The following is a 13,821-nucleotide window of genomic DNA, read 5'->3' on the forward strand; positions in this document are numbered from 1 at the left end:
GATCGGTAGATTTCTAGATATTAAAGGCATCACGGGATATGGGGATGGTGCAGGAAAATGGCGTTGAGGTGGAAGATCAGCCATGATCTTGTTGAATGGCGGAGCAGGCTCGAGGGGCCAGACGGCCTTACTCCTGCTCCTATTTCTTATGTTCTTATGTTTGTATCACACGAGCATGTGTATAAACAGACAAAAGAACAGGAGTAGGCATTTCAGCCCCTCGAGCCTGTTCTGCCATTCAATTAGATCATGGCTGATCTGCATCTTAACTCCACCCACCACACATTTTAGGGAGGTGTGTGGAATTATTTTTGAATGCAGGCACAGGATTCACACATTATTCCACCAGGTTTTGACCACAGTTTGCAAGTCTTGTGAATATGAAAAGGCACAAAAACCCTTTCCTCTGGAAGCGAACGGCATTTACATTTGAATATCATAACTTCATTTAGACACATCACAGAAGAACGGAGGGAGGGAGGGAGGCTGCACACTGATGGCCGACTTCTCACTGATCTTTTCATGCAGGGGCTGACCGCTTCTTGATCATCTCCAGTTATCAGGCAAGTCCCGAGAGTGGAGGCAGCTGAGATTGTGTATGATGCCAGTACACGTGCATCAGTGGAGCATCGCCCATGGGTTCACTTACAAGGGGAGAGATAATTGTGCCGAGCTCTCTGCATCAAGGCTGCTTGAGGGTAGCACAATTTTTGTGTGACTAATATCAAGTAAGTTAAAAATGAAGAAGAATGCATTTCCAGGAGTAGAATTCGGAATCAAATCAAGAGGTTTGTGTAGTTTATATATGGAATATTGGATACCCAGGAGTGAGTTGCAGGCTGGAATCTAATTGAGGGGTTTAGATGGTTTAATATATAGGATAATGGATATCCTGGAGTGACTTACAGGTTCCAATTTAATTAAGGGATTCAGATATATAAATAATAGATACCTTGGAGTGAGTTACAGGCGACAATCTAATCAAGGGGTTCGTATAAGGTATACTGTAAGAGTTATTTATAACCCTCATCCCATCCCCAGATTTGATTAGTACCTTGAAATCAGTTCAAGGTGTCTTCTTTTACATTACATTCCACTATGTGTTGAAATTTTCCTTGTTCTGTTTGTGTCTACAGGGACTCGCAGTGCAGATGACGTGAGTACTCCACTCCCTGATCTGTGACTATAGTCACACTGAAGGATTAATGATTGTGATATCATTCCTATAGGTTTATCAAGAAATCAATCCCAATTTACAAGGAGATTCCATATACCTTGGTATATTAGAATGAAGCCCAATCAAATCTTCTCTGGGGCATTTTGGCATGAATGAGATTACAGTTCTGACACCTCAATGTTCTGCTGGTGTGTTTCTTACAGTCTGCACGTGGAGGCTTTTTAAAAACAACGGCGATTACGAGTGCCAAATGTCTAAAAGAAAAGCCAGTGACAAGGGCCCTACGTGTGAGGGAGTTGCCGGAGAGCGTCCAACGTGATTGCATCTAATCGGTCGCCAAAATTCTTGGACGAGCCTCTGAACCGTAATATTGGCTCTGAACCTATCGCAAAGCAATAGAGCAAGCAGGATTCTATTAACTGGGAATTTTAGGCCACGTTACATAAAGCAAAGAGATGGGATTAGTCGTCACAAAATGGCCGCTCGTTTACACGGTCACCGAATGGCGCAGTCGTTTAAATCGGTGTATTTAAGCCGAGGATGTAGAGGAAGTCTTCTAGAAATTACTTGCCCGAGGCGGAGTATAAAACCTGGTTTTTGAAGGGAGTAGGCTCCCTTTTTCCTCCGTATGTCAGGGTTTGCGAAATTCAAGAAATTGGACAATATTTTCAGACGAGGTGCCACTTTGTGACAACGAGAACAAAAAAAGAGACACCAAAAAAAACTTACGCCACTAAAGCAGACGACAAATGCAACAGCGACAGAGTCATTAAAATTCAAGGACAGGACACTAAACTCAAACAGTTAGACTGCGTGCTCTTTGACAATGCATTCTGGAATTTGTAGTTCTTGTAAAAGCAGGATCCAGAAAAACTACAACTGCCAGAATCTCACGGGCAGTATCGACAGTTGCCAACTCTGGCTGGTTGTATTCCTGGATGCTTTTTCACATGACCTCCCGCCATGAACCATCCCTTCCCCCACACTCCCGCCATTGGTCCATCCTCCAGGCGCACTGCATTCCCACGGCCAATTAGAAAGGAAACAGATTCTTTGTTACCCAATTGGATGAATCTTGACCGTCAGTCAAACAGCCTTTTTTTCCCCATCTTCAATATTTTTATAACGAATAAATGCAAGAGTTCAAAGAAAATGAAAGAAAACCCTCAATGCCTCTATGATCTTTCTCCTGGGTGTTGCTCGCAGCAGTGTCCTGGAGATTAATCTTCAATTCCTGGAGACTCCAGGACAATCCTGGAGGGTTGGCATCCCAAGCAATAGCAGCATCGTCACCTTGCTGCATGGAAAGTAAATGGAACAGCGAAAACGAGTCTGACGACAGAGTATCGGCACAGGATTCGAGGGGACTGGACATTCCACGCGTTCTAAACACCACCTTGGAGGAATTGAAAACTCTCACTTCGTAGGGCATAACGCAGCAACTGGAGAGACCACGAGCATTGTGCAGCTTGCCCCCATGATTACTCCCCCAGGTCTGCTGAGCTGTGAAACGTTTGCCCTCCAACCATCACTGATATCACCCCCCACCCCCACCCCCACTAACCGAAGGCGGCGATTCTCGCTCGGGAGCAGCGCCAATACCAGCAATGCTTCCGTGCCTCGCCCAAACACCCATTCTTCATGTGTAAGCCTAGATGTGGAAGGTTCGTAGGCCTTTCAACTATGGAGGGCATCACAGAAAAGCCCGATCCGATCCTCCCCCAAAATCCACACACGCACGTTTCTCAGCAGGAATGGTAGCAAATCAGGAATAAAAATCTTACGTGAGGTTAATTGTAGAATCCTACCGCAAACCCTGGCTCAGATTAGAATTACAAAGAATTTTACAGCACAGGAACTGACCATTCGGCCCAACAGGTTTATGTTGGTGTTTGTGCTCCACACTCGCCTCCTCCCACCCTACTTCATCTAACCCCATCAGCGTATCCTTCCATTCCTTTCTCTGTCATGTCCTTATCTAGCTTCCCCTTTAAAGCAAAGCAAGCAAGCTGGATCGAATCTGGCCTGTGAAGCTCAGTTCTCCACGGCCCAAAAACTCCCAACCGTTACGCCCTGGAAGGGGAGCGGTGCAGATTTTTTTTTTGTTAACCCCTGCCACCTTCTCCCTTTCCTGGTCTCTCCACACCGAACAGTTTGCAAAGCAGCAACTTAAAATTGGGGGAAAAAAATACTAATTTAAAAAAAAAAATTTTAGAGCTTGATGAACAAAAGTTCATTGCAGGAAATCTTCACGGAGCTATTCTACAATCCTGTTTCACTTCATATTGAAAACCTTAACCGAGAGAGCAAGTCTGAGGGTGAAGGATGTGTATTTAACAAACCCTGTAGGCCCCACTGAGTCCTCAGCTCTTCCGCACCGGTTTAATAATTCCAACGATGCCCCCAACAATCCCCTCTTCAGTCCATGGTCTTCCGTGCTTGAAATGGGAGATGAAATTTCTACTTCAATAGAACGGTGTTGAAAGTTCTCGTGTAGAAGCAGGCCCACGTCTGCTACAGCCATGGCCAAAACAGGCAGAGGAGCTCCGCTTGCACTGTTTGCTGTAAGTCCCCCAAGTAGGGTTGCTAACCCTCCAGGGATTGTCCTGGAGTCTCCAGGAATTGAAAATTAATCTCCAGGACACTGCTGCGAGCAACAAAGGAGAAAAATCATAGAGGCATTAAACAAAATTGTGTGCTTTTTTTCCATTTTCTTTGAACGCTTTTGTTTATTAGTTAAAAAATATTGGAATTGGGAAAAAGGAGGGCCGTTTGACTGGGCAGTCAAGAATCATCCAATTGGGCAATAAAGAGTTTGTTTGCTTTCACAATCGGCCGTGGGAAGATAGGGTGCCATGAGGATGGACGTTTTGGGTGACCAATGGCGGGAGTGTGGGGGTGGGTTTCATGTAATGAAACCTCAAGGAATACATCCAACCAGAGTTAGCAACACCACAGGAGCTTTGTACAAGGCAGCTGATACTTGCTCACTTGTGTGAATGACCAACACCAGGCACAAGAGAGAAAAGCTTTGAATTTAGCAGTAATATCCAGAGGATAAACCATGGGAACGAGTAGGATGTGTGCACTATTGCACAAGGGCATGAGACCTCAGCACTCACGACTTGAGTGTCACCAAAATCACCACTTGATGGGATATCACAGAAAAAAAGGTTTTAGAGAGGGCGTTACATCACCTTGAAGGCGTGCTTGCGGGTGATGTTGTCGGCAGGTTGAACGGGGCTTATTCGGAAGCTGAACAAAGGGATGCTCGCCAGGACTGCCTCCTCTTTCTCATCTGGATTTGAAGAAAAAGCTCACGGTTACCGAATTATCTTTTCAGTTGCAAAGGCATCCCCATTCTTTCGCTCTCTCCGTTCTGCATTAAAAGGAAGGGGAGGCCGTGACAGCAGAGAGACTGTGTCTCTGGCACCGTCGTCCAACCTCCTTAAAACCCACCTCTTTGACCAAGCTTTTGGTCACCTGTCCTAATATCTCCTTATGTGGCTCGGTGGCAAATTTTGTTTGATAATCACTCCTGTGAAGCGCTCCATCAGCACTGCACTGGGAGTGTCAGCCTAGATTATGTGCCATGATGTGGAGATGCCGGTGATGGACTGGGGTGGACAAACGTAAGGCCGTCTTCGAGACACACGACAACGCAAAATCGTCGAGCAGAAATTGATAGCCAAGTTCCGCACCCATGAGGACAGCCTCAATCGGGATCTTGGGTTCATGTCACGCTACATGTAACCCCCCCAGCGAAAAAAAGTTATCTGTTTTTAATACAACTGGACATTCTCTCTCTCTCTGCCTTTCGGGTCTCTTTCTCTCTGTCTTTGTGATTTGACCCATTGTGTATTCAGTATACTGGGATGTAATGTTTACCGTGGCTAACCTGTCTGAACACCAACAACTCCTTGGATTGCTGTGATCGTCTCCCAGCCAAGGTGTGATAGGGGGCAGTTGGAAAGATTATCTGTAATCACCAGGCATTGTTCTCTGACTATATATGCTATGCGTTTTTAGAACCCTTCACTCACCTGACGAAGGAGGAAAGCTCCAAAAGCTTGTGATTTAAAATAAAACTGTTGGACTATAACCTGGTGTTGTGCAAGTCCTTAGATTATGTGCACAAGTCTCTGGGAGTGGGGCTTGAACCCACAACCTTCTGACTCAGAGGCGAGAGTGCTACCCACTGAGCCATGGCCGACACCTGGAAACTTGCATCTCAACAGGATAACCTTTGATCAGAGGAACAGCAGGGTGCGGAGTGGTGACAGTCCGAGAGCTGTGATAGGACATGGCGAATTATTGTGATTCGCCACAGTCGTAATCATTACGAGGCACAGACGGGAGGTCAAACATCTGCCCAAGGGGAGAGGGGCAAATCAGAAGAGCCACCCAAAACCACCTCACACCCTGTGGCCCAATTACAAGCCTGCTCGGCAGGAATGGAGCGGGCGGCTGGTTGAAATGGCGGTTGGGGGCTTGCCACTCTGTTCTCCAACCCTGATTCCAGTCGTGGGAAGGCGCCTACTACAGGCGGGGGCCTCATCAATATTTAAATGTCGAGGTCCAATGATATCATTCAGACCCCGATGCGATTTTTACTACCGATCGCGGCAGTGGCGCCCAGAGCTGGAGCTGCCAATGAGCACTGGCATCAGGTGGGGTCGTGGCCAGAAAAGGCCCAGGTAAGTAAAAATCTTTAATTTTAGGTTTCCCTGTGGGCCGGGAAGTGCAGACATGCTCCTCCGGGCCACACAAGGAAACCTTAGGCCTCCCCTGCCCCGATCACTACAGCCTGCAGAGCCCCAGCACCCCCATCACTTACCTTATGCCGGGGACCGTTCCCCTCAGGCACCTTCATTGGCATTGGCATCCTGCTGCCCAAATTTCCCCTCCTCCTCCTCCTCCACCTGCCCCCACCCGGCCAGTCTGCTCGTCATTATTTTCGGGTTCGGGGGATGGGGGGAGGAATCAGTTTTCCATCATTTCAATGAGGCCCATGAGTTAAAATGGCCTGGGCCTTACGCTGGCACCATTTTGGGATCTTCCCGCTTGCCCTCGGACCCCCCACCCATCGCATTCATCCCCAGAGTTAAAAATTGGGGCTCTAGGGTTCAGTTACAGGGCAGCAATGGCAAAAGCCGCAGAGGCCCTTCCACTTCGGTAACTTCCTAGCACAGGGAGGGGGCCTGCAATGAAAGCTGGCAGTAATTAAGGGGTGGGGGTACTGGGAGTTAGAGGATTTAAAAAAAAAATACAAAATATGGTCAAGAGTCAAGGAGACACCAGTCAATCATAAAATCAGCGCAACGGAGCTGCTCCTTCCGTGAGAAACAATGGCTGCAGAAAAATTCCCATCAGGTGATTGTTTTTCCGACGGTATTTGCATAGTATGTGGACTCAAAGAGGTCAACACTGAGGTGCTCAGATGTCAATGATATCCCAGGTATTATAAGCCAATAAAAACATTTAATGAACATAGGAACAGGAGTAGGCCATTTAGCCCCTCGAGCCTGTTCCGCCATTCAATTAGATCATGGCTGTTCCGTATCTCAACTCCATTTACCCGCCTTTGCTCCATATCCCTTGATACCTCGAAAGTTTCAATTGACCCAGCGTCCATAAATTCCACCCCGTTCCCCTTGCACGGCACAATGCTAGAATTCCCTAAAAGTATTGGAGACACATCACTTTTGATTCCTGGGATGGCAGGACTGACGTATGAGGAGAGATTGGGTCGACCAGGCATATATTCACTAGAGTTTAGAAGAATGAGAGGTGATCTCATCAAAACATATAAAATCCTAACAGGACTAGACAGACTAGACGCAGGGAGGATGTTCCCGATGGCTGGGGAGTCCAGAACCAAGGGTCACAGTCTCAGGATATGCCATTTAGAACAGAGATGAGGAGAAATTTCTTCACTCAGAGGGTGGTGAACCTGTGGAATTCTCTACCACAGAAGGCAGTGGAGGCCAAGTCATTAGATGTATTCAAGAAGGAGATAGATATATTTCTTAATGCTGAAGGGATCAAGGGCTATGGGGAAAAAGCAGGAACAGGGTACTGAGTTAGACGATCAGCCATGATCATTTTGAATGGCGGAGCAGGCCTGAAGGGCCGAATGGCCTACTCTTGCTCCTATTTTCTATGTTTCTTCAAAGCTGCCCAGAAATGAGAGATATTTTTCTTTGCATGCTTTTGTCTTTTTTTTAAAAAGCATCCCAAGAATTTTAAAACAAATGATATTTGACTGGATGTCGGAGAATGAATGAAGCTTTTAACCCCCACCCCCCCCCCCCCCGTCCTCCCAAAATCCCTAACAGACTGAGCATTTGCTACTTGGGCTGCAGGGCAGTGAAGGTGCAGCAGACGCACTGTGGTATTACCTCGGTAGTAGAAGAGGCAACGGTCAGCCAACACAAACCAGCGTTTGTTCCATGACTTCACTCCTGAGCTCGCCTGTCAAAGACAAAGACAGTGTCACGATCCTCATACTGATTCAAAAATAAGAGTGCAAGCGATTGATTAACAATGAAATATTCGACCTTTCGCTGTCAACATTTCCCTCAGTCTATGGACAGTGCCAAGTGGCCGTGAGACGATGGGTATACCCGTCTTGACTCAAAAAGGAATGAAAGGATGTCTAATCTTCCCAATATATTGCCCTAATCGGATACTGGTGTATCACCCTTAGCACCCCAATATATTACCCTCTATACCCCAAAATATATCACTGTTAACAAGTACCAATATATCATACTCCGCAAGGATCAATAAATTACCCTTGGTGATTTGGCCAATTCCATTATTTGGCGCTTGTTCCAATGGTTTTTGCACTTGGCATTTAGCCCAATGGATGTGTACTTGGCTCCAATAGCTTTGGGTTCAGTCAAAGCATGACACCAATGACAAAGGATGTCAACATACCAATCTGACAATTTATCAACAGGATAAGATTCCAGTCATACAAATTGAGATTTGTTTCTGGCTCCTGATGCTTCTTTCTGTCATGAGTGTCAGTGTTGAGTGCTATTTGTTCATTAGTTCGATGTGCCTGGCTGAGATGGTACAGCACACCTAGACAGTTCCACTTGTGATTGTTAGACTGTGAACCTATAGCATTTACGTCATGACCGCAACTGTTTGATCTCCAGGCACTGGAGCAGCTTGTTCACATCAAGGCGGGAATGCTGGTCAGGGATATCAGCAAACATCATCCTGGTTACAGCTGGGGCACTGGAACAGCACATATGGACCGGGGGGGGGGGGGGGGGGGGAGAGGAGGACTGAAGTGGTCTGACCCCCGAGATCTGCATAGGATTGGATTTGATAGATTCCTACTTGACGTCTCGTGCTGTACTCCAAGGTTTCGTTCTAAATCTGAAGTGTTTGTTACTTGGCCACAATACCTTGTTGTGTGGCTTTATATCCTATGCTTGATGATTTGCTTTGCATTTAGTGCTTGGACCTAATAGCTTTGATCTTCTTTGCTGTAGCTTTGTATTTGTTGCTGAGCGATGTTGGCTCTACATTCTGAGCCTGACTGCTGTGTTATTTTTTTTTGGCCTTGTTGGCTTTGTGCTCGGTTTCGATAACCTGATGCTGGGCTCCAATAGCTTGGTAAGCAGTTCCAATGGCTCAGAATTTGACTGCAGTCTCTCAATCAATGAAAGTTTCTGTTAGCCAAAACATATTTTGTAAAGTAACACCAAACAGCGTCAGAGACAGTAAAATACTTCCCACGCTCCTGCTTTGTGGGGTCTCTGTGGAGAGAAGGGAAGTATTCTCAAGAGCACAGAAGAGTTTGGGAAACTGTTCAATATTTGGTATAAATATAGCTGACCATAAGATCACATTTTAGACACTAAATGGACCTCTTAATCATATTCCCTCTTGACTTTGCCCATACATTTAAATATAATCACAGTTCACACATACCAACTACTTACATTAGGCATTTTCATCCAATGCCACTACAGGAGAAATATTAAACCAAATGTTTTTTTGTTAAAAATCAAACTACTTCACTCCCTTCACATTAGTTCTTTACAGTTCATCAAGACAACCCCTCTTGTACACTAAACCACTGAAGGGCTCCAGCTGAAAGGCCATCTCCCTGGGTTTTCTTTTTACACTGTATTGACTGAAACATGTACAGAGTGACATGTTTAATAACAGTACTGAGTTCTGGTGTCTAACCCACACCCTGCTGAATAAGCAGTAAATTCACAATAATGCAAAGAGCCATTTTTACACTGCTGAATGGGTAGGAACTGCCTAGTCACACAGTGAGTAACCCTTACGCTGCTGGATAACAAGCAAACCTGGACAGTCAGCTGCTACATATTCAGCAGGATAAGAATTACACAGCGAGAAATTCTTACCATGCTAAATACGAACACCATTCAGTTACAAAATGAGTAGCCTATTGTATTAGGTGTGGTGAAATCACAAGCACCCACGTAAAGGAGTAGTTTATAATCTTGCTGCAACTAATGCACAGAACAAATATTTGCACCCATAATACAGTGAATAACCCTCACACAGCAACTCCATAGTTACCCAGGGTATGATCCTTACCCTGCTGAATAAACAGGACAGCATATAACTTAGAGTGAACAAAGTACATCTAATGTCATTGAGTGTAATGGGAACATTAAAGGGGCAGGGTGGTTAATGGTTTCTATTGTGATAGAGCCATAAGCAATGTGTGGTATTTTAGACAGCCTTATAAAAGTTATCTTCTGTACTTCCCGAGGATGCTGCCTGGTATGAGGAAATACAAATATAAAGAATGGCTTGAAAGCTGTTTTTTGTTAGAACAGTGCAGATTACTGGGCGACATGATACAAGTATTTAAGCTTATGAAAGGACGGGACAGCATGGATAGATGCAGACTGTTTCCAGTAGTTGAAGGATCAAGAACAAGGGTTCATAAATACAAGACTAAATGTAAGAAATTTTGAACCGAGGGGCAGGAGTCACTTCTATGCACAGAGAATTGTGAGGCTGTGGAATTCACTTCCAGGGTTAATGGTTGAAGCAGAAACTATGTCAACAGTTAAGATTAGATTGGATAGGTGGATGAAAGAAAAGGGGTTGAAGGGATGTGGGAACAGGGTGGGTAAATGTGATTAAAATCACTTGTTTGTGCAGAAGGTAAACAATGCGAGGGACTGGATGGGTCGGATGCCCTGTTTCCTTGTTGTGACTTCTATGTATTTCTACGTCCTACAATGGAGAGAGATATTAGAAACCCCTGCGATAAAGAGAATATCAAGCTCAAATCCACTTGTTAAGAATGGCCCAGTTGATAAAGGTAACTGAGTCACACAGAATAGGTCTCAGGTTCAATTCTACCTGAATGCGTTGATAGGAACATAGGAACTGGAGTGGGCCATTCAGCACCTCGAGCCTGCTCCGCCATTCAATTAGATCATGGCTGACCTGCGCCTCAACTCCAATTATCCCCTGATTCCTTTACCCAACAAAAATCTATCTATTTCAGTCTTGAAAGCTCCAATTATCCCCCAGCATCCACAGTCTTTTGGGGGAGAGATTTCTACGACCCTTTGTATGAAAAAGTGCTTCCTGACTTCCCTCCTGAATGGCCTAGCTCCAATATATCCCTTTGTTCTTGATTCTCCCATCAGGGGAAATAATTTCTCCGTACCTACCCTATCGAATCCTTTTAACATTTTAAACACCTCGATTAGATCAGCCCTCAATCTCCTATGCACAAGGGAATACAAGACAAGTTTATGCAACCTGCCCTCATAATTTAACCGTTTAAGCCCCGTTATCATTCTGGTGATCATAGAATCATAGAAGTTTACAACATGGAAACAGGCCCTTCGGCCCAACATGTCCATGTTGGCCAGTTTATACCACTAAGCTAGTCCCAATTGCCTGCACTTGGCCCATATCCCTCTATACCCATCTTACCCATGTAACTGTCCAAATGCTTTTTAAAAGACAAAATTGTACCCGCCTCTACTACTGCGTCTGGCAGCTCGTTCCAGACACTCACCACCCTTTGAGTGAAAAAATTGCCCCTCTGGACCCTTTTGTATCTCTCCCCTCTCACCTTAAATCTATGCCCCCTCGTTATAGACTCCCCTACCTTTGGGGAAAGATTTTGACTATCTACCTTATCTATGCCCCTCATTATTTTATAGACTTCTATAAGATCACCCCTAAACCTCCTACTCTCCAGGGAAAAAAGTCTCAGTCTATCCAACCTCTCCCTATAAGTCAAACCATCAAGTCCCGGTAGCATCCTAGTAAATCTTTTCTGCACTCTTTCTAGTTTAATAATATCCTTTCTATAATAGGGTGACCAGAACGGCACACAGTATTCCAAGTGTGGCCTTACTAATGTCTTGTACAACTTCAACAAGACATCTCAACTCCTGTATTCAATGTTCTGACCAATGAAACCAAGCATGCTGAATGCCTTCTTCACCACCCTATCCACCTGTGACTCCACTTTCAAGGAGCTATGAACCTGTACTCCTAGATCTCTTTGTTCGATAACTCTCCCCAACGCCCTACCATTAACGGAGTAGGTCCTGGCCCGATTCGATCTCAGCCAGAGTGACACCAGGGTGTAATAGGAGACTCTGAGCTTGGGGGGGAGGGGTGTTAAGAGAACAAATTGAATGAATGTTGTGACTCCACGATGCCTGCTGGAAAGTGCGTGTGTGTCTGGACAGCAGGTGCAGAAAGCATCGAATTCCCACCCCTGTGGTCGCACAGCCAGGTGAAACGCACCTTTACCCCTGACGACCAGTCACTTGAGTGAGGTACCAGATCATGGCCACTGCACTGTGGAACCGTGCCCCAGGATAAGCCCGGGCCTTCCGGAGGGGAGGGATGGGAGAAAATCGACAACGAAAAGAAAAGGGCATAAATAAAAATGAAAAAAATCATAAAATAGGTTTCTGACATAAAGCCGGTGGTCTCAGCCACGTGGCAAATATTGTGAAATGCTTATTTGGCTGTGTGGACTGACACTGTGCCGAGATTTTCTGTTCAGTGTTATTGTAATATTAGTGGTAAGGCTAATGGATTTTAAATGGATTACCACTGCCGCTAACCTAATGCTGATTGAGAGATGTAGGCCGGTGCCCCTGTACCCAAATGCAAGCTGCTTTATGGGTCATTTCTCCCCAGTGCTCTAGTGCTGGGTCAGTTGGACAGGAGCTATACCGCACCTGCTTAAACAGCCAGCCACGCTTCAGAACATTGGCTTTTGGATTCCTCTTCATCGAGTTCGACCTCTTGCCAAAGGCAGCGTTCTTCTTTGATGACCTGGAAGTCTGTTAAGAGACGGTGTTAAAATAATTGGGCCAACACATTGGTGCCTTTCTTAAAATGACCTATAAGGATGCACTGGGTTGCCCCAACGACACCAACTAAAAACAAATAAATGTGCACCTCCCCTCTTTTATTTTAAAGGGGCACAATTAATAAGGAACTTAACCATAAAGGAAAAAGGAAACTTGGCAAACTAAATGAGAACATTGCACCTAGTGTCCACAACACAACACACTCCAGTCCCTGCGGTGCCCACTGGTCGTGGAGGGCCTCAAGCCTACCGGCAGACACTGCGTGCTCCTTCTCCAAGGGCTACCCTAGTGCGAACAAGACTGCGGAAGAGAGGGGGGCAGCCAGAGCAACCACCCCCACGGGCTGCGTCCAACCTGGACCTGCAGATGACCACCTTGACCAGGCCCGAGGAGCAGACCCACGAGGAGGTCCTCCGGCTTGCTGGCACCCCCCGTCCGTACCCGGTGTTGATGCGGCTTAAACTAGAAATGGTGACTGCAACTCGTAGTTAAAAGGGGGTGGGAGACACACAATCTGCATCAGGCTATACAACAGAATCCATCGGGAAACATCACAGAGGAGTTAACCCTGAATAAACTCCTTCTCTGGAACTCTGTTCCTCTATCCTCTAGAGGAAAAAAAAGTGGGCCTCAAAATTTCTTGGGATGCAATGCCATATTTACCCTCCCATCTGACAGGCGAACGTGTGCCTGTATTCTAGTAGAGGGCCTATTTCACCCTCCCATCTGACAGGCGAACGTGTGCCTGTATTCTAGTAGAGGGCCTATTTCACCCTCCCATCTGACAGGCGAACGTGTGCCTGTACTGCAATGAAGTGCCATGCTCACCCTGACTGCCTGTTCTTGAGAGGTTTCTGAAACCAATGTGTGATTGGACATCTCACTGGCAATGCTAGTTGGGCGCTGCCCCTCTCCTTCACCTCGCCCTCCTCCTGCCCGGTTTGACATGGTTGCTGTTGGTCTGAAATGACAAATGCAAAAGTATTAGAAAATAGAGGCTGAATTCCCAGATACTGATTCAATACCTGATGTCGTATGTGTGTGAATGCATGTGTAGTATGTGCTCGCGGTGTATCTGTGTGCAATAGATCTGTGCATGTTGCTTGTGTATGTGTTCTGTATATATATCTGTTATATGTGTACATGTATGCGTTATATCAGTATGTTATATGTGTATGTATGGTATTCAAAATCAAACAGGTTATGATCTCCGACTCAGTTTTTGACTTAAGGGAGGTCAAAAGAATCGTACTGAAATAAGCAGGTCCCTGAGATTTC

At 45.7% G+C, this 13,821-nt stretch overlaps 1 protein-coding gene across 11 annotated transcripts in view; it reads right to left on the reverse strand.

Moving 5' to 3' along the window:
• The window catches only part of plekha6 (pleckstrin homology domain containing, family A member 6), a 259,562-nt gene that overhangs the window by 65,556 nt on the left and 180,185 nt on the right, over positions 1-13,821 (reverse strand). For all 11 annotated transcript variants that reach the window (XM_068007640.1, XM_068007641.1, XM_068007638.1 and 8 more), the window contains 4 exons: positions 13,372-13,504; positions 12,409-12,513; positions 7,579-7,651; positions 4,375-4,475 (listed from right to left, as the gene is read on the reverse strand). In XM_068007640.1, the coding sequence (XP_067863741.1) occupies positions 4,375-4,475; positions 7,579-7,651; positions 12,409-12,513; positions 13,372-13,504 (412 nt within the window). The remainder of the gene's footprint in view (positions 1-4,374; positions 4,476-7,578; positions 7,652-12,408; positions 12,514-13,371; positions 13,505-13,821) is intronic.

The sequence above is a fragment of the Heptranchias perlo genome, chromosome 27 (assembly GCF_035084215.1).
Source record: "Heptranchias perlo isolate sHepPer1 chromosome 27, sHepPer1.hap1, whole genome shotgun sequence".
NCBI lineage: Eukaryota > Metazoa > Chordata > Chondrichthyes > Hexanchiformes > Hexanchidae > Heptranchias > Heptranchias perlo.